This window comes from Ambystoma mexicanum, chromosome 9 (genome assembly GCF_040938575.1).
Source record: "Ambystoma mexicanum isolate Mex_15411 chromosome 9, UKY_AmexF1_1, whole genome shotgun sequence".
In the NCBI taxonomy this organism is placed as follows: domain Eukaryota; kingdom Metazoa; phylum Chordata; class Amphibia; order Caudata; family Ambystomatidae; genus Ambystoma; species Ambystoma mexicanum.
Window position 1 is genome coordinate 1488808361 of NC_090931.1, and position 15843 is coordinate 1488824203.

General features: G+C 49.2%; 1 protein-coding gene across 1 annotated transcript in view; it reads left to right on the plus strand.

Moving 5' to 3' along the window:
- The window catches only part of LOC138489261 (unconventional myosin-X-like), a 788454-nt gene that overhangs the window by 584076 nt on the left and 188535 nt on the right, over nt 1–15843 (plus strand). Inside the window, exons 22-24 of the mRNA XM_069616957.1 lie at nt 1544–1650; nt 7927–8250; nt 13082–13121. Coding sequence (XP_069473058.1) covers nt 1544–1650; nt 7927–8250; nt 13082–13121 — 471 coding nt within the window. The remainder of the gene's footprint in view (nt 1–1543; nt 1651–7926; nt 8251–13081; nt 13122–15843) is intronic.

The following is a 15843-nucleotide window of genomic DNA, read 5'->3' on the forward strand; positions in this document are numbered from 1 at the left end:
GCTTGTAGTGCCCTGGGAGTGTGTGACTGCTTGCAGTGCCCAGAGATTGTAGAACTGCTTGTAGTGCCCTGGGAGTGTGTGACTGCTTGTAGTGCCCTGGGAGTGTGTGACTGCTTGTAGTGCCCTGGGAGTGTGTGACTGCTTTGCTGGGCATGCTAGGGTTGAAGGACTGCTTGTGATCAGGGATTGACGGACTACTGGATATGGCAGGGAATGACTGACTGCCGCACATGCCTCAGGACTGAGTGACTGCTGAAGGTGCCCGGGGACTGAATTACTGCTGGACGTTGCCAGGGATTGCATGACTGATTACGTCAGACAGGTGGGCATGCGGAAAGAGTGGCCCAGAACTGGAGGTATTGAAGGATTGTCCCACCATGACATGCACACATTTTGGTGCGACATGTGACCCACTCTTGGAACTTTCATGGAATTTATCTGCTAGACAGGTTCAGGGATTGACCAAATGCAGGAACTTGATATGAATTGCTCCCTGCTGTGTCCAGGAACTTAACCTATTGTTGGCTGTGTGTAACCACTAACCGATGTTACACGGCCAGGCCCATTGTTGGCCCTGTCCAGGGGCCAGGCCCATTGTTTTGTTGGCCCTGTCCAGGGGCCAGGCCCATTGTTGGCCGTGTCCAGGGACCAGACCCATTGTTGGCCGTGTCCAGGGACCAGGCCCATTGTTGGCCGTGTCCAGGGACCAGGCCCATTGTTGGCCGTGTCCAGGGACCAGGCCCATTGTTGGCCGTGTCCAGGGACCAGGCCCATTGTTGGCCGTGTCCAGGGACCTGGCCCATTGTTGGCCGTGTCCAGGGACCTGGCCCATTGTTGGCCGTGTCCAGGGACCTGGCCCATTGTTGGCCGTGTCCAGGGACCTGGCCCATTGTTGGCCGTGTCCAGGGACCTGGCCCATTGTTGGCCGTGTCCAGGGACCTGGCCCATTGTTGGCCGTGTCCAGGGACTGGCCCCCTGGCCCATTGTTGGCCCTGTCCTTGGCCCTGTCCTTGGCCGTGTCCAGGGACTGGCCCATTGTTGGCCGTGTCCTTGGCAGTGTCCAGGGACTGGCCCATTGTTGGCCGTGTCCTTGGCAGTGTCCAGGGACCAGGCCCATTGTTGGCCGTGTCCAGGGACCAGGCCCATTGTTGGCCGTGTCCAGGGACCAGGCCCATTGTTGGCCGTGTCCAGGGACCAGGCCCATTGTTGGCCGTGTCCAGGGACCAGGCCCATTGTTGGCCGTGTCCAGGGACCAGGCCCATTGTTGGCCGTGTCCAGGGACCTGGCCCATTGTTGGCCGTGTCCAGGGACCTGGCCCATTGTTGGCCGTGTCCAGGGACCTGGCCCATTGTTGGCCGTGTCCAGGGACCTGGCCCATTGTTGGCCGTGTCCGTGTCCTTGGCTGTGTCCAGGGACAGGCCCATTGTTGGCTGTGTCCAGGGACTGGCCCATTGTTGGCTGTGTGCAGGAATGTACCCACTCTTGGACCTGTCCAGGAAATGACCCACTCATCCTCTCGCTCTCCTGTCCTTGCTTTTGCTAGGTATTCCTGAAGGAAGAACTGGAGCAGAAACTGGAGAAGAACCGGGAAGAAAAACTGCAAAAGGCCGCTATGATTATTCGAGCCCACATCTTGGGCTACATGGCAAGGTGAGTGGCAAGGTGTGGGATTATATGATAGGCTACATGGCAAGGTGAGTGGCGAGGTGTGAGATCCCATCCTGGGAAACCAAGTAAAGTGAAAGAAGAGGAGTGCAAGTATATCCTGGGCAATATGACATGGCAAGTGAAGAGGTGTGTGATTATTTTATATCATGGCCCACCTGGACAATTGAGTGGAGAGGTGTGTGTGTGTGTATTATATATCTTGGCCCACCTGGACAGGCGAGTGGAGAGGTGTGAGAATATAGTATATCTTGGCCCACCTGGACAGGCGAGTGGAGAGGTGTGAGAATATTGTATATCTTGGCCCACCTGGACAGGCGAGTGGAGAGGTGTGTGTGCATTGTATATCTTGGCCCACCTGGACAGGTGAGTGGAGAGGTGTGAGAATATAGTATATCTTGGCCCACCTGGACAGGCGAATGGAGAGGTGTGAGAATATTGTATATCTTGGCCCACCTGGACAGGCGAGTGGAGAGGTGTGTGTGTGTATTGTATAACTTGGCCCACCTGGACAGGCGAGTGGAGAGGTGGGTGTGTATTGTATATCTTGGCCCACCTGGACAGGCGAGTGGAGAGGTGTGAGAATATTGTATATCTTGGCCCACCTGGACAGGCGAGTGGAGAGGTGTGAGAATATTGTATATCTTGGCCCATCTGGACAGGTGAGTGGAGAGGTGTGAGAATATTGTATATCTTGGCCCACCTGGACAGGCGAGTGGAGAGGTGTGAGAATATTGTATATCTTGGCCCACCTGGACAGGCGAGTGGAGAGGTGTGTGTGTATTGTATATCTTGGCCCACCTGGACAGGCGAGTGGAGAGGTGTGTGTATTGTATATCTTGGCCCACCTGGACAGGCGAGTGGAGAGGTGTGAGAATATTGTATATCTTGGCCCACCTGGACAGGCGAGTGGAGAGGTGTGAGAATATTGTATATCTTGGCCCACCTGGACAGGCGAGTGGAGAGGTGTGAGAGTATTGTATATCTTGGCCCACCTGGACAGGCGAGTGGAGAGGTGTGAGAGTATTGTATATCTTGGCCCACCTGGACAGGCGAGTGGAGAGGTGTGAGAGTATTGTATATCTTGGCCCACCTGGAAAGGCGAGTGGAGAGGTGTGAGAATATTGTATATCTTGGCCCACCTGGAAAGGCGAGTTGAGAGGTGTGAGAATATTGTATATCTTGGCCCACCTGGAAAGGCGAGTTGAGAGGTGTGAGAATATTGTAGATCTTGGCCCACCTGGAAAGGCGAGTGGAGAGGTTTGAGAATATTGTATATCTTGGCCCACCTGGAAAGGCGAGTGGAGAGGTGTGAGAATATTGTATATCTTGGCCCACCTGGAAAGGTGAGTGGAGAGGTGTGAGAATATTGTATATCTTGACCCACCTGGAAAGGTGAGTGGAGAGGTGTGCACTTATATGCTAGGCTTCATTCTTATCAGGGCATTTTCTGAGCGTGGACATAGCTTTGAGAAGCAATGGAGCACTTTACAATCAGAGGGAACAATATGGTGAGGGGAGCAGAGAAACTGGGGAGTCGAGAGCTAACGGGGGAGGGGGAAGGTGGGCAATTTGTCAGCATGGGGTCTACATGGAACCTGAGGAAGGATGCAGTGGAGGTCAGATTGCCTGTTTTCTGATCAGGTGGGGAGTTGCGAGTGTGGACCGATGGGTTAGGGAGGAGCCATTCCTTGAAGAGGAGGGTCTTGAGCTCCTTCCTGAATTGTAGAAGCGAGTCAGGTGCTGACTGGTAGGCTACATGGAAAGTGAGTGACGAGGTGTGAGATTATATGCTAGGCTACGTGGCCGGTGTGAGATTATATGCTCAGGTACATGGCAAAGTAAAGAAGAGGGGTGAGATTATAGGATCGGTTACATGGCCATTGAGTGAAGAGGTGTGAGATTATATACTAGGCTATATGGCAAGGTAAGGAAGAGGTGTGGGATTATATGTTAGACCACATGGCAAGTGTGTGAAGAGGTGTGGGATTATATACTAGGCTACATGGCAACTGAATGAAGAGGTGTGAGATTATATGTTAGGCTACATGGCAATTGTGTGAAGAGGTGTGGGATTATATGTTAGGATACATGGCAAGTGAGTAAAGAGGTGTGAGATTATATGTTAGGCTACATGGCAAGGTAAGGAAGAAGTGTGAGATTATAGGCTAGGCCACATGGCAAGTGAGTGAAGAGGTGTGGGATTATATGATAGGCTACATAGCAAGTGGGCGAAGAGGTGTTACATTATAGGCTAAACTACATGGCAAGTGTGTGAAGAAGTGTGGGATGATATGCTAGGCTACATGGCAAAGTGACTGAAGAGTTGTGAGATAATAGGCTAGGCCACATGGCAAGTGTATGAAGAGGTGTGAGATTATAGGATATGCTACATGGCAAGTGTGTGAAGATGTGTGAGATTATAGGATATGCTACATGGCAAGTGTGTGAAGATGTGTGGAATTATATGCTGGGCTACATGGCAAGTGTGTGAAGAGGAGTGAGAATATATGCTAGGCTACCTGGCAAGTGTGTGAAGAGGAGTGAGATTATATGCTAGGCTACCTGGCAAGTGTGTGAAGAGGAGTGAGATTATAGGATATGCTACATGGCAAGTGTGTGAAGATGTGTGGAATTATATGCTGGGCTACATGGCAAGTGTGTGAAGAGGAGTGAGAATATATGCTAGGCTACCTGGCAAGTGTGTGAAGAGGAGTGAGATTATATGCTAGGCTACCTGGCAAGTGTGTGAAGAGGAGTGAGATTATAGGATATGCTACATGGCAAGTGTGTGAAGATGTGTGGAATTATATGCTGGGCTACATGGCAAGTGTGTGAAGAGGAGTGAGAATATATGCTAGGCTACCTGGCAAGTGTGTGAAGAGGAGTGAGATTATATGCTAGGCTACCTGGCAAGTGTGTGAAGAGGAGTGAGATTATAGGATATGCTACATGGCAAGTGTGTGAAGATGTGTGGAATTATATGCTGGGCTACATGGCAAGTGTGTGAAGAGGAGTGAGAATATATGCTAGGCTACCTGGCAAGTGTGTGAAGAGGAGTGAGATTATAGGATATGCTACATGGCAAGTGTGTGAAGATGTGTGGAATTATATGCTGGGCTACATGGCAAGTGTGTGAAGAGGAGTGAGATTATATGCTAGGCTACCTGGCAAGTGTGTGAAGAGGAGTGAGATTATAGGATATGCTACATGGCAAGTGTGTGAAGATGTGTGGAATTATATGCTGCGCTACATGGCAAGTGTGTGAAGAGGAGTGAGATTATATGCTAGGCTACCTGGCAAGTGTGTGAAGAGGAGTGAGATTATAGGATATGCTACATGGCAAGTGTGTGAAGATGTGTGGAATTATATGCTGGGCTACATGGCAAGTGTGTGAAGAGGAGTGAGAATATATGCTAGGCTACCTGGCAAGTGTGTGAAGAGGAGTGAGATTATATGCTAGGCTACCTGGCAAGTGTGTGAAGAGGAGTGAGATTATAGGATATGCTACATGGCAAGTGTGTGAAGATGTGTGGAATTATATGCTGGGCTACATGGCAAGTGTGTGAAGAGGAGTGAGAATATATGCTAGGCTACCTGGCAAGTGTGTGAAGAGGAGTGAGATTATAGGATATGCTACATGGCAAGTGTGTGAAGATGTGTGGAATTATATGTTAGGCTACCTGGCAAGTGTGTGAAGAGGTTTGGGATTATATGATGGGCTACATTGCGAGTGAACCGGCTGGAGAGCCATAGGTTACGGGATTCATGCTGCGTTTCAGTATTGAATAGCGGCTGGTTATGGTGGTGTTTGACCCATGGATAACAAAAAACGGCATTGAGCCATGCATGGGGTGGTTCTGGTGTCTGGGGCTTGACCATGTGCTGTTTATGACCTGGGTCTTCGATGCAAGCCATTTGTGGTGTATCAGTCTTGAATGGGTGCTGTATGTGTTTGTCTTGTATAACACTGTTTGTGGCGATGTTTGTTAATCATGGCTTCGTATTTGCTGCACATGTTTAATATGTCCTCACATGTTTTCACCTGTTTGATATGGGCTGCTTTTGATACTGTATCATGCCCAGGGATGGGTGAAGTATTTGGGTTTTGGGTTAAAGGTAGTTGTGATTTGGTAGCCTTGGATAGGGGCTGGCTGTGTTGCATGTGTTTTGAATAATGAATGGGTGTGGAGTTTGGGTCTTGACTCGTGTGTGTTTCTTGGATGGGGTTGTTGTATCCAGTCTGGTTGTGGTGTTATCTGGGTGTATAATACGAACATGTAGTGGTGTGTGGATTTTGTAAAGGCGCTGCATATGTTGTCGTTTGGGTAGGGCTGTGTGTTGTGTGTATGCTACACGTTGGTTGATATGTCACTGTGCATGTACTTGACTTCTAGTTATTTTATTGTGTGCGTATTTCATAAGGGATGTTTATGTTGGCTGTTTTTGGCAGCGGTTTGGGATTTGTTGGTCTTGGCTGGGAATTGGTTGTGTAGTGGGGGACTTGGACGTGGGCTTGTTTGTATTATTTTGGTTTTCAGTAGAGCCTACTCTTGGTGTTGCCAAGGTGTTGAATATAGACAGGTGGTGCTGGTTTGTGTGTGGTATGCAAAGGGACTGGGCGTATTGTTTGAAAAGGGCTGTTGCTGTGCTGTTTAGCCTACATGTGCGTTGGCGATGCATATTGTGAGTTGGATAGGGGCTTGGTGTAACGTTTGGTTTTGGTCGTCTTGCATGAAATTGGTTGTTTTTTGGCATGACTGCAGGCCTGTTGTAGTGTTTTGGTTTGTAATAGTAGCTGGTTGCGCTGGTGGTGTTTGGTTCTTTTGGTTTTGGTTTGTGCCGTGAATTGGCTGGCTGGTAGTGGCATTTTTTGTGTCTAGGGTATGGAATGGTTGCGATGTTTGGATTTTGTGTAGGAACTGTTGTGAAGGGGCAATGCTGTAAAGTAGGTTCTCTTGGATTGACACCGGGTTTGATGCTTTTCATATGTTACTTGGGCCGGTTGCAGGTCTTGGATAGTGGCTGGTTGTAATGTCTGAATTTTGGGTTGAGGCAGGTTTGTGGGTGTGTTTGGATCGATTTGGTTATAACCAGGGCTTTAGTTGGCTGGGGCTGAAAAGGGGCGTGGTCTAGCAGGAGGCATTCGGGTCAAGGAAGTGGTGCCTCTTACTTGCAGTCCCGACTCGCCAGGCCATGCCAATTTTTGCCCACCCCCCTTTAAAAGCCCCAGTTTTGCATAAGCAGTGGTTATACTATTGAGTGCCTTGGAGAGTGGCTGTCTGTAATCATTGCATTTTGAGTAGGGGTGGGTGTGTTTAGATAGCTTTGGTTATGATACTGAGTGCCTTGCAGAGTGGTGGTTAGTAATGTTTGAATTTTGGGTAGGGGTCGGTTGGTTGGTGTGTTTGGATGGCTTTGGTTATGATATTGAGTGCCTTGGAGAGTGGCTGGCTGTAATCTTTGCTTTTTGGGGAGGGGTGGGTTGGTGGGTGTGTTTGGATGGCTTTGGTTATGATATTGTGTGCCTTGGAGAGTGGCTGTCTAATGTTTGCATTTTGGGTAGGGGTCGGTCGGTTGGTGGGTGTGTTTGGATGGCTTTGTTTATAATATTGAGTGCCTTGGAGAGTGGCTGTCTAATGTTTGCATTTTGGGCAGGGGTGGGTTGGTGGGTGTGTTTGGATAGCACTGGTTGTGATATTGAGTGCCTTGGAGAGTGGCTGTCTGTAATCTTTGCATTTTGGGGAGGGGTGGGTGTGTTTGGAAGGCTTTGGTTATGCTATCGAGTGCCTTGGAGAGTGGCTGTCTGTTTGCATTTTGGGTAGGGGTGGGTTGGTGGGTGTGTTTGGATAGCACTGGTTATGCTATTGAGTGGCTGTTTGTAATGTTTGCATTTTGGGCAGGGGTGGGTTGGTGGGTGTGTTTGGATAGCACTGGTTGTGATATTGAGTGCCTTGGAAGAGTGGCTGTAATGTTTGCATTTTGGGTAGGGCGGGTTGCTGGGTGTGTTTGGGTTCTCTATGCCTTGCAATGGAGATGGTTGTGAGGCGGCTGACTGTGATTGTGTGCATCTTGGTTTCGAGTGTGTGTGTGTGTGTGTGGTGGTGTTTGCTGCCGATGATGCGGAAGCCTGAGCTGCCTTCTGTGAGGGTGTGCTGGAGGCGCCGGCCGCCCTCTGCTTGCCCCGGCTGTGTGCCTTGGTCGCCTGCCAGGCCAGGCCTCTGCTGCCTAAAGCGTCCTTTCCCGATTGTGCGTCCGCAGGAAGCGCTTCCGGAAGGTCCAGCTCAGCGTGCTCACCATCCAGAAGAACTACCGGGCCTGCGCCTCGAGGCGCGCTTTCCTGCGCCTGCAGGCCGCGGCGCTAGTGCTCCAGAAGCTCTGGCGGGCGCAGCTGGCGCGCCGCCTCTACCGCCAGCTGCTGCAGGCGGAGCGCAGGCGCAAGGAGGAGGAACGCAGGCGCCTGGAGGAGGAGCGCAAGCGCCTAGAGGAGGAACGGAGGCGCCTGGAGGAGGAGCAGAGGATGAGGAGGGTGGAGGAGGAGCGGAGAAAGCAGGAAGAAAAGGAAAGGGAGGAAGAGGAGAACAGGTTGGTTTACATTATGAAATCGAGTAATCCCCATGTACGCCCCCAACTCGCCTACCTATAGGGCACGCAGGAGAGCGGTGCCTTCTGGGACACCCCTTTCCCTGTTTAAGTCACTGCCAATGAGCTATGCCTTCCCGTGCCCATCCTATTCCTTCCTTCCCATCATATTCAGTCCTTCTTATGCCCATACTATTCAATCCTTCCTATGCACATCCTAATCATTCCTTCCCATGCTCATCCCAATTATTTCCACTGCTGGGTGCCATTGCTTCATATGCTCATCCTATTCCTTCCTTGCCATCCTATTCAGTCCTTCTTATGTCCATACTATTCAATCCTTTCTATGCGCATCCTATTCATTCCTCCTGCTGAGTGTCATTCCTTCCTGTGCCCATCCTATTCCTTCCTTCCTTCCCATGCTCATCCTATTCAATCCTTCCTATGCGCATCCTAATCATTCCTTCCCATGCTCATCCCAATTATTTCCACTGCTGGGTGCCATTGCTTCATATGCTCATCCTATTCCTTCCTTCCCATCCTATTCAGTCCTTCTTATGTCCATACTATTCAATCCTTCCTATGCGCATCCTATTCATTCCTCCTGCTGAGTGTCATTCCTTCCTGTGCCCATCCTATTCCTTCCTTCCTTCCCATGCTCATCCTATTCAATCCTTCCTGTGCACATCCTAATCATTCCTTTCCATGCTCATCCCAATTATTTCCACTGCTGGGTGCCATTGCTTCATATGCTCATCATATTAATTCCTTCCCATGCCCATCCTATTCATTACTCCTGTTGGGATGTCAATCCTTCCTATGCTACTCCTGTTCATTCCTTCCTATGCTCATCCCATTCCTTCCTTCGCAGGCTCATCCTAATTATTCCCATTGATGGGGATAGGGTGCAATTAATCCTTATGCTCTGCCTGTTCATTCACACTTCGAGGGTGTCATTCCTTCCCATGATCATCCTAATCATTCCTCCCTATTTATTGCCACTGTTGGGTACCCTTACTTCATATGTTGCTCCTATTTATGCCTTCCTATGTTCATCCTATTCCTTCCTTTCTATGCTCATACTATTCATTCCCATCCCATTTAATCCCTCTGCTGGGTGCCTTTCCTTCCCATGCTCATCCTATTAATTCCTTCATATGCGCATCCTGTTTGTTCCCACTACTGGGTCCCATTCCTTTCCATGCCCATCCTGTTCATTCCTTCCCATCCTGTTCATTCCTTCCCATGCCCATCCTATTGATTCCTTTGTATACTCGTATGTATTCCCACTACTGGGGTATCCTTACTTCCTTTTCTTCATTCCTATTGCTGGGGTGCCATGGCGTGCTCGCTCTGTTCATTCACACTGCAGGGGCGTTATTCCTTCACATGCTCATTCTGTTCCTCTTCCTGCCTGGGAGTCATTCCTTCACATGCTCATTCTGTTCCTCTTCCTGCCTGGGAGTCATTCCTTCACATGCTCATTCTGTTCCTCTTCCTGCCTGGGAGTCATTCCTTCACATGCTCATTCTGTTCTTCTTCCTGCCTGGGAGTCATTCCTTCACATGCTCATTCTGTTCCTCTTCCTTCCTGGGAGTCATTCCTTCACATGCTCATTCTGTTCTTCTTCCTGCCTGGGAGTTATTCCTTCACATGCTCATTCTGTTCCTCTTCCTGCCTGGGAGTCATTCCTTCACATGCTCATTCTGTTCTTCTTCCTGCCTGGGAGTCATTCCTTCACATGCTCATTCTGTTCCTCTTCCTGTCTGGGAGTCATTCCTTCACATGCTCATTCTGTTCTTCTTCCTGCCTGGGAGTTATTCCTTCACATGCTCATTCTGTTCCTCTTCCTGCCTGGGAGTCATTCCTTCACATGCTCATTCTGTTCTTCTTCCTGCCTGGGAGTCATTCCTTCACATGCTCATTCTGTTCTTCTTTCTGCCTGGGAGTCATTCCTTCACATGCTCATTCTGTTCCTCTTCCTGCCTGGGAGTCATTTCTTCATATGCTAGTTCTTTTCCTCTTCCTGCCAGGAGTCATTTCCTCACATCCTAGTTTTATTCATTCTTGATGAGTCATTCCCTCACATGCTCATTCTTTTTCTCTTCTTACCTGAGAGTCATTCCTTTGCATACTAATTCTATTGCCTATTTTTTCCTTGAGTCATTCTTTCACATGCTCATTGCATTCATTCTTCTTGCCCGGGAGTCATTCTTTCACATGCTCATTCCATTCATTCTTCTTGGCTGGCCTCACATGCTCGTTCTATTCTGCCTTTCCTTCATATGCTCATCCTTTTCCTCTTGCTGCCCGGAAGTCATTCCATCACATGCTTTTTCTATTCCTTCTTTCTTCTTGATTGGGAGTCATTCCTTCACATTCTCATTCTATTCCCTTTTCTTGCCTGGGAGTCATTCCCTCACATACTCGTTCTTTTCGCTTGTTGCCCGAGGGTCATACCTACAAATGCTAGTTCTATTCCGCTTCCTGCCTGAGAATCATTCCCTCACATGCTCATTCTATTCTGCTTCCTGCCTCAGAATCATTCCCCCTCATGCTCATTCTATTCCGCTTCCTGACTGAGAATCATTCCCTCACATGCTCATTCTATTCCGCTTCCTGCCTGAGAATCATTCCCTCACATGCTCATTCTATTCCGCTTCCTGCCTGAGAATCATTCCCTCACATGCTCATTCTATTCCGCTTCCTGCCTGAGAATCATTCCCTCACATGCTCATTCTATTCCGCTTCCTGCCTGAGAATCATTCCCTCACATGCTCATTCTATTCCGCTTCCTGCCTGAGAATCCCTCACATGCTCATTCTATTCCGCTTCCTGCGTCAGAATCATTCCCTCACATGCTCATTCTATTCCGCTTCCTGCCTGAGAATCATTCCCTCACATGCTCATTCTATTCCGCTGCCTGCCTGAGAATCATTCCCTCACATGCTCATTCTATTCCGCTTCCTGCCTGAGAATCATTCCCTCACATGCTCATTCTATTCCGCTTCCTGCCTGAGAATCATTCCCTCTCATGCTCATTCTATTCCGCTTCCTGCCTGAGAATCATTCCCTCACATGCTCATTCTATTCCGCTTCCTGCCTGAGAATCATTCCCTCTCATGCTCATTCTATTCCGCTTCCTGCCTGAGAATCATTCCCTCACATGCTCATTCTATACCGCTTCCTGCCTGAGAATCATTCCCTCACATGCTCATTCTATTCCGCTTCCTGCCTGAGAATCATTCCCTCTCATGCTCATTCTATACCGCTTCCTGCCTGAGAATCCCTCACATGCTCATTCTATTCCGCTTCCTACCTGAGAATCATTCCCTCACATGCTCATTCTATTCCGCTTCCTTCCTGAGAGTCGCTCCTAAACCTCAACAATATGTTGATCCTAAGGAATGCGCTCACCCATAGATGGGGATTATGAAAACTTTACTCATAGACTTTTAACAAAAGTCCACAAGATCGAGGCTTAAATTAAACTTAAAACATTCCTCAATTTTCTTAATACCATAAGTACATCCCTTTTGTTCCTTTTTTACCTGAGAGTCATTCCTTCACACGCTCTTTCTTTTCTGCCATTCCTTCATATGCTCATTTTATTCCTTCTTGATTGGGAGTCATTCCAATAACATGCTCATTCTATTCATTCGTCTTGCCTGAGAGTCCTACCTTCGCCTTCTCATTCCATTCCCTTTTCTTGCCTTGGAGTCATTCCCTCACATGCTTGTTCTATTCCGCTTCCTGCCTGACAGTCATTTCTTCGCATGCTCCTTCTTTTCTGCCGTTCCTTCATATGCTCATTCATTTCCTCTTCCTACCCAGGAGTCATTCCATCACATTCTCCTTCTCACCTAATCATTCTTCTTGCTCGAGAGTCATGGACTACTCGACCTTCTGTTTATTCCCACGTCAGAGTGGGATTCCTTCCTCACTCTACCAATGCACATCGGTCCTGACCTACTGCACCGCCTGCCATTCTTTTAATGGCACCCTTGCACAGCACTGCCAATGCACCTCAATTCTTATATCAAGCAGTTTCTGCTATCTTAGTGCAGCAGCTCGGCTGCGCCCCCTGCACTTGAAGCACAGCTACATAGCGAGCTGCCAATGCCCCTCACTCTTGAAATGCAACACCCACTGAAGTTCCACATCAGCCACCCTTTCACATCTGATAGAGAGCCGAGTCGGATTCCCTGCAACATTAGTACTGCCACCCATCAGTAGCCCGCCAATGGACCTCAATGCTGGCATACACACCCTCTGCACTTTCAGTACTGCCACTTACAGCTCTGCTAATTGACTGCCATGCTGGCATAGAGCGCCCTATGCACGTCTAGCTAGTACTGCCACACAAAGCTCCATCACTGTACATGAATCTACCCTTTATTGCTACCCCGACTCACCAGAACTTCCGTCGATTGGTCAGACTTGACCAGCAGCACCCCCCAGACAGCTAAAAGTCCATCAATGCACCTCACTCCTGATATACGGCACCCTCTGCGTTTCTACAACTGCCACCCTTTACACCTGTGACAATGGAACCCAATTCTGCCCCCCACCCTCTCACAGCTCTGCCAATGCACGCCTGTCTGGACCAGATGCACCCTAGTTGAAGTCTGCAAAGGGCGCCACACATCTCAGGAGGTTTAGTGCTCAGGTTGCACTTTTGCCATGGGATCACTGAAATGAGCACCACTGACCTGGGAGTTAGTGAGGCCTGTTGTTGAGATGCTGGTGGGGTTCTGTTTCTGGTAGGGATGTGGCCTGTTTACTCTGTGACCTGCTGTTTCACATGTATTGACCTGTGCATGTCTCTCCACAGGGAGCACGAGCGCCTGGAAGCAGTTCTCCGAGCGGCTTCGGTAAGTTTGACACTTTGCTTGCTCTGAAGCTCGGGGTGAAAGAACGCCAGAGTCGGCCTGGAGCATAAAACTGGCCTGGGGCCACTAACGGAAAATGTGGCTCTCAGATGGAAATAGCAATTAATTCCTTTTATGACAGACTGTTTGAATAGTACCCAAGGTGGAGTTTTTTTGGTCAACATGTGGTGTTAATTCTACATTTTAAAGTTTGTGTTTAGAAACTGTTCAAAACTACTAGCCGTATATTGAAGTAACTAATCCAAGTGGCCCAGTTTGGCCCAAAAAGGGCCCATTTTGACCAAGAAAACTGGCCCACACTAACATGTTGGGCATGCAATTCAGGCCTTGACCTATCGGCCAGTCACGCTATTCTTAGAATGCTTTTGTTATATTGGTTTTTTAATATATTTTTGGTCTTTTTCTGGGGTGGGGGCTTGAGGTGCAGACCAAGACATGGGCCTTCATGTCTTTCCTATATGGTCTGCCCAGAACCCACTAGTGGGGCAGGTTTAAGAGAGAAACCCGCCAGAGCCTGCGGTGGAAGCGAAGCGGTGAGCCTCCTTTCAGCCAGTAATGCCTGCAGCGGAGCTTTCTGGGGCAGACATTACACGCAAGTAAATATTTGTCTGTTTTGGGTGAACCAAAAAAGTGAGGTGTGCCAAGGCAGGAATAACGGGGGTTCTCCCAGATCAGCTGAAGTATTTAGCTACCTTGTTTGCGATTTCTCTTGGGACACGCCCCAGGGATTGACTCTGGTCTAATGGGCTGGGCCAGAAATGCTTATTGCAGACCAGTCTTTGGCCCGGCTGGGCCAGGTAGAGACCAGGACCAAGATGCCCATGGAGCAGACCAGAAGTAGTCTGTGCCACAAGTGTACTGTGCCACCTGTAAATGACGGCATCTGAGGAGGAAGATGTGGCAAACCCTTGGAAATCGTCCCTTCTCCGCTGGGGAGAACCACTTTTCATGAGGCTGTTACCGATGGTCACCCTGGGAGTGGTACTCAGCAGGTGTATCTCATGGGGAGGGATATAGGGACGACTAGCCAGGGAGTACCCGGTATGTCCACACTGCACCACAGCCTCCCTCATCCTCCTACCCTATACAGGGTACGCTAGTACACCACACTTCCATGTATTGGTGTAGGGTAGATGACACAACCCTCATGAGAAGCAATGAGACAAGGAAGAGTAGGGACTACCTACCTGAAATGCACTGGAAGACTGGGACGAGGAAGAGTCCAACTAACCCAGTAGAGATTGACCATGCCAATACTGGGACCATTCAGAAGTGCAGAGCCATGAAGAGTGCCCCATAGAACCAAAGTAAGCGTTCCAGTCAATGTGGACACTGAGTATAAAAGTGCAGAGGGACTCAAAACAGTGTTTGACCCTCCCTGGAGGAACCCAGAGAGAAGTCGTCCCTGGAGGATCAGGGATCGTGAGAGCGAGAAAGCAGAGGAACTTGAACACTGCATCTGGGATGCTTACCGACCTGCTGGGAAGCTCACTCAGCGTCCGCTGAGGTAGGACAGGCCGAAAGGTTGTGAGAGCCAACCTCCAGACAAAGACAGCTGGACATCGCGGTCAGAGGCAGAGACTCTGCCGGCGAGGAGCAGAGCACTGGGGGCCGCCGTAGCACACGGAAAGTCAAACGAAGTTCGCAGAAGCCCGACCAGAGACCCAAAACAATTGCACACCTCCCGGAGAGGGTAGGCAAGACCCTCACAGGTACCACTCGCATGGTGAGCAGGCTAAGGATTAGTAATCCCATTTTATTCCATTAGACCATCGATCACCATCTGTGCTTGATCAGGACCTGGTGAGCGGGTTAAGGATAGCTAATCCCATATTGATCTGTAAAACCATATGTCATCCTCTAGGCATGACCAGGACCACCCACATAGTGATCCGGCCATGGATTACTAATCACATATTGATCTACCAGAGCATTGATCCCCATCAAGGTCTTTCTGCATCACTTACATGGTGAACAGGACAGGTCATGTATTACTAGTTCTGTATCAATGTACTTGTCCCTCAGCCTCCATCCATCATGGAACGAGGAGATCTAGCAGTATCGTGTATGCCGACCTAGCAAAATACCAGAAGTCCATGAACTTTTCAATAGCACAGCGCTGGGTTGCTGCTGCTGCTGGCACCAAGCGCACTGTAATCTTATTCTTGGGTCACCTGGAAACCAAGCACTCGGAGTATGAAACACAAAGCCTGGAACACAATTCAAACTTTGCCTGAACTCCAAGGCAGAGGGGGCTGGGGAAGCGGGAGGCTTACCCACCACGGCGGTCTCGCGGAGAACTCCAGACCTTAAGGCTACAGGGCAGTAGCAGGCCTAAGACATTTATTTTTAACGAAATTCTATAACTAAATATCCACCAAGGAGGGGAAATGGAATTTTCCATGAGCCCAGCAAGAAAAGATGGCATGCCATCAGGAGCGGAGCACTGGGCATGCACATCACACAAAAAAAGAGCCACTGAGGCCAAAGCAGAACAAAACTGGCATTCACTGCCACACAGCTAAGAAGCTCAAACAGTCAATAGGTTAGGTGCGAGAACATCCATCGTAGCTTCGTACAGTTTCAGCACGACTCGATCACTGCACCTGCACGGGAACACTGCTGGAAAACCCTAAACCCCACTTGTGAAAATGGCATTGATTGTTCACTACGGATAAAAGCACAAGGCTCAACTGTGATCGCA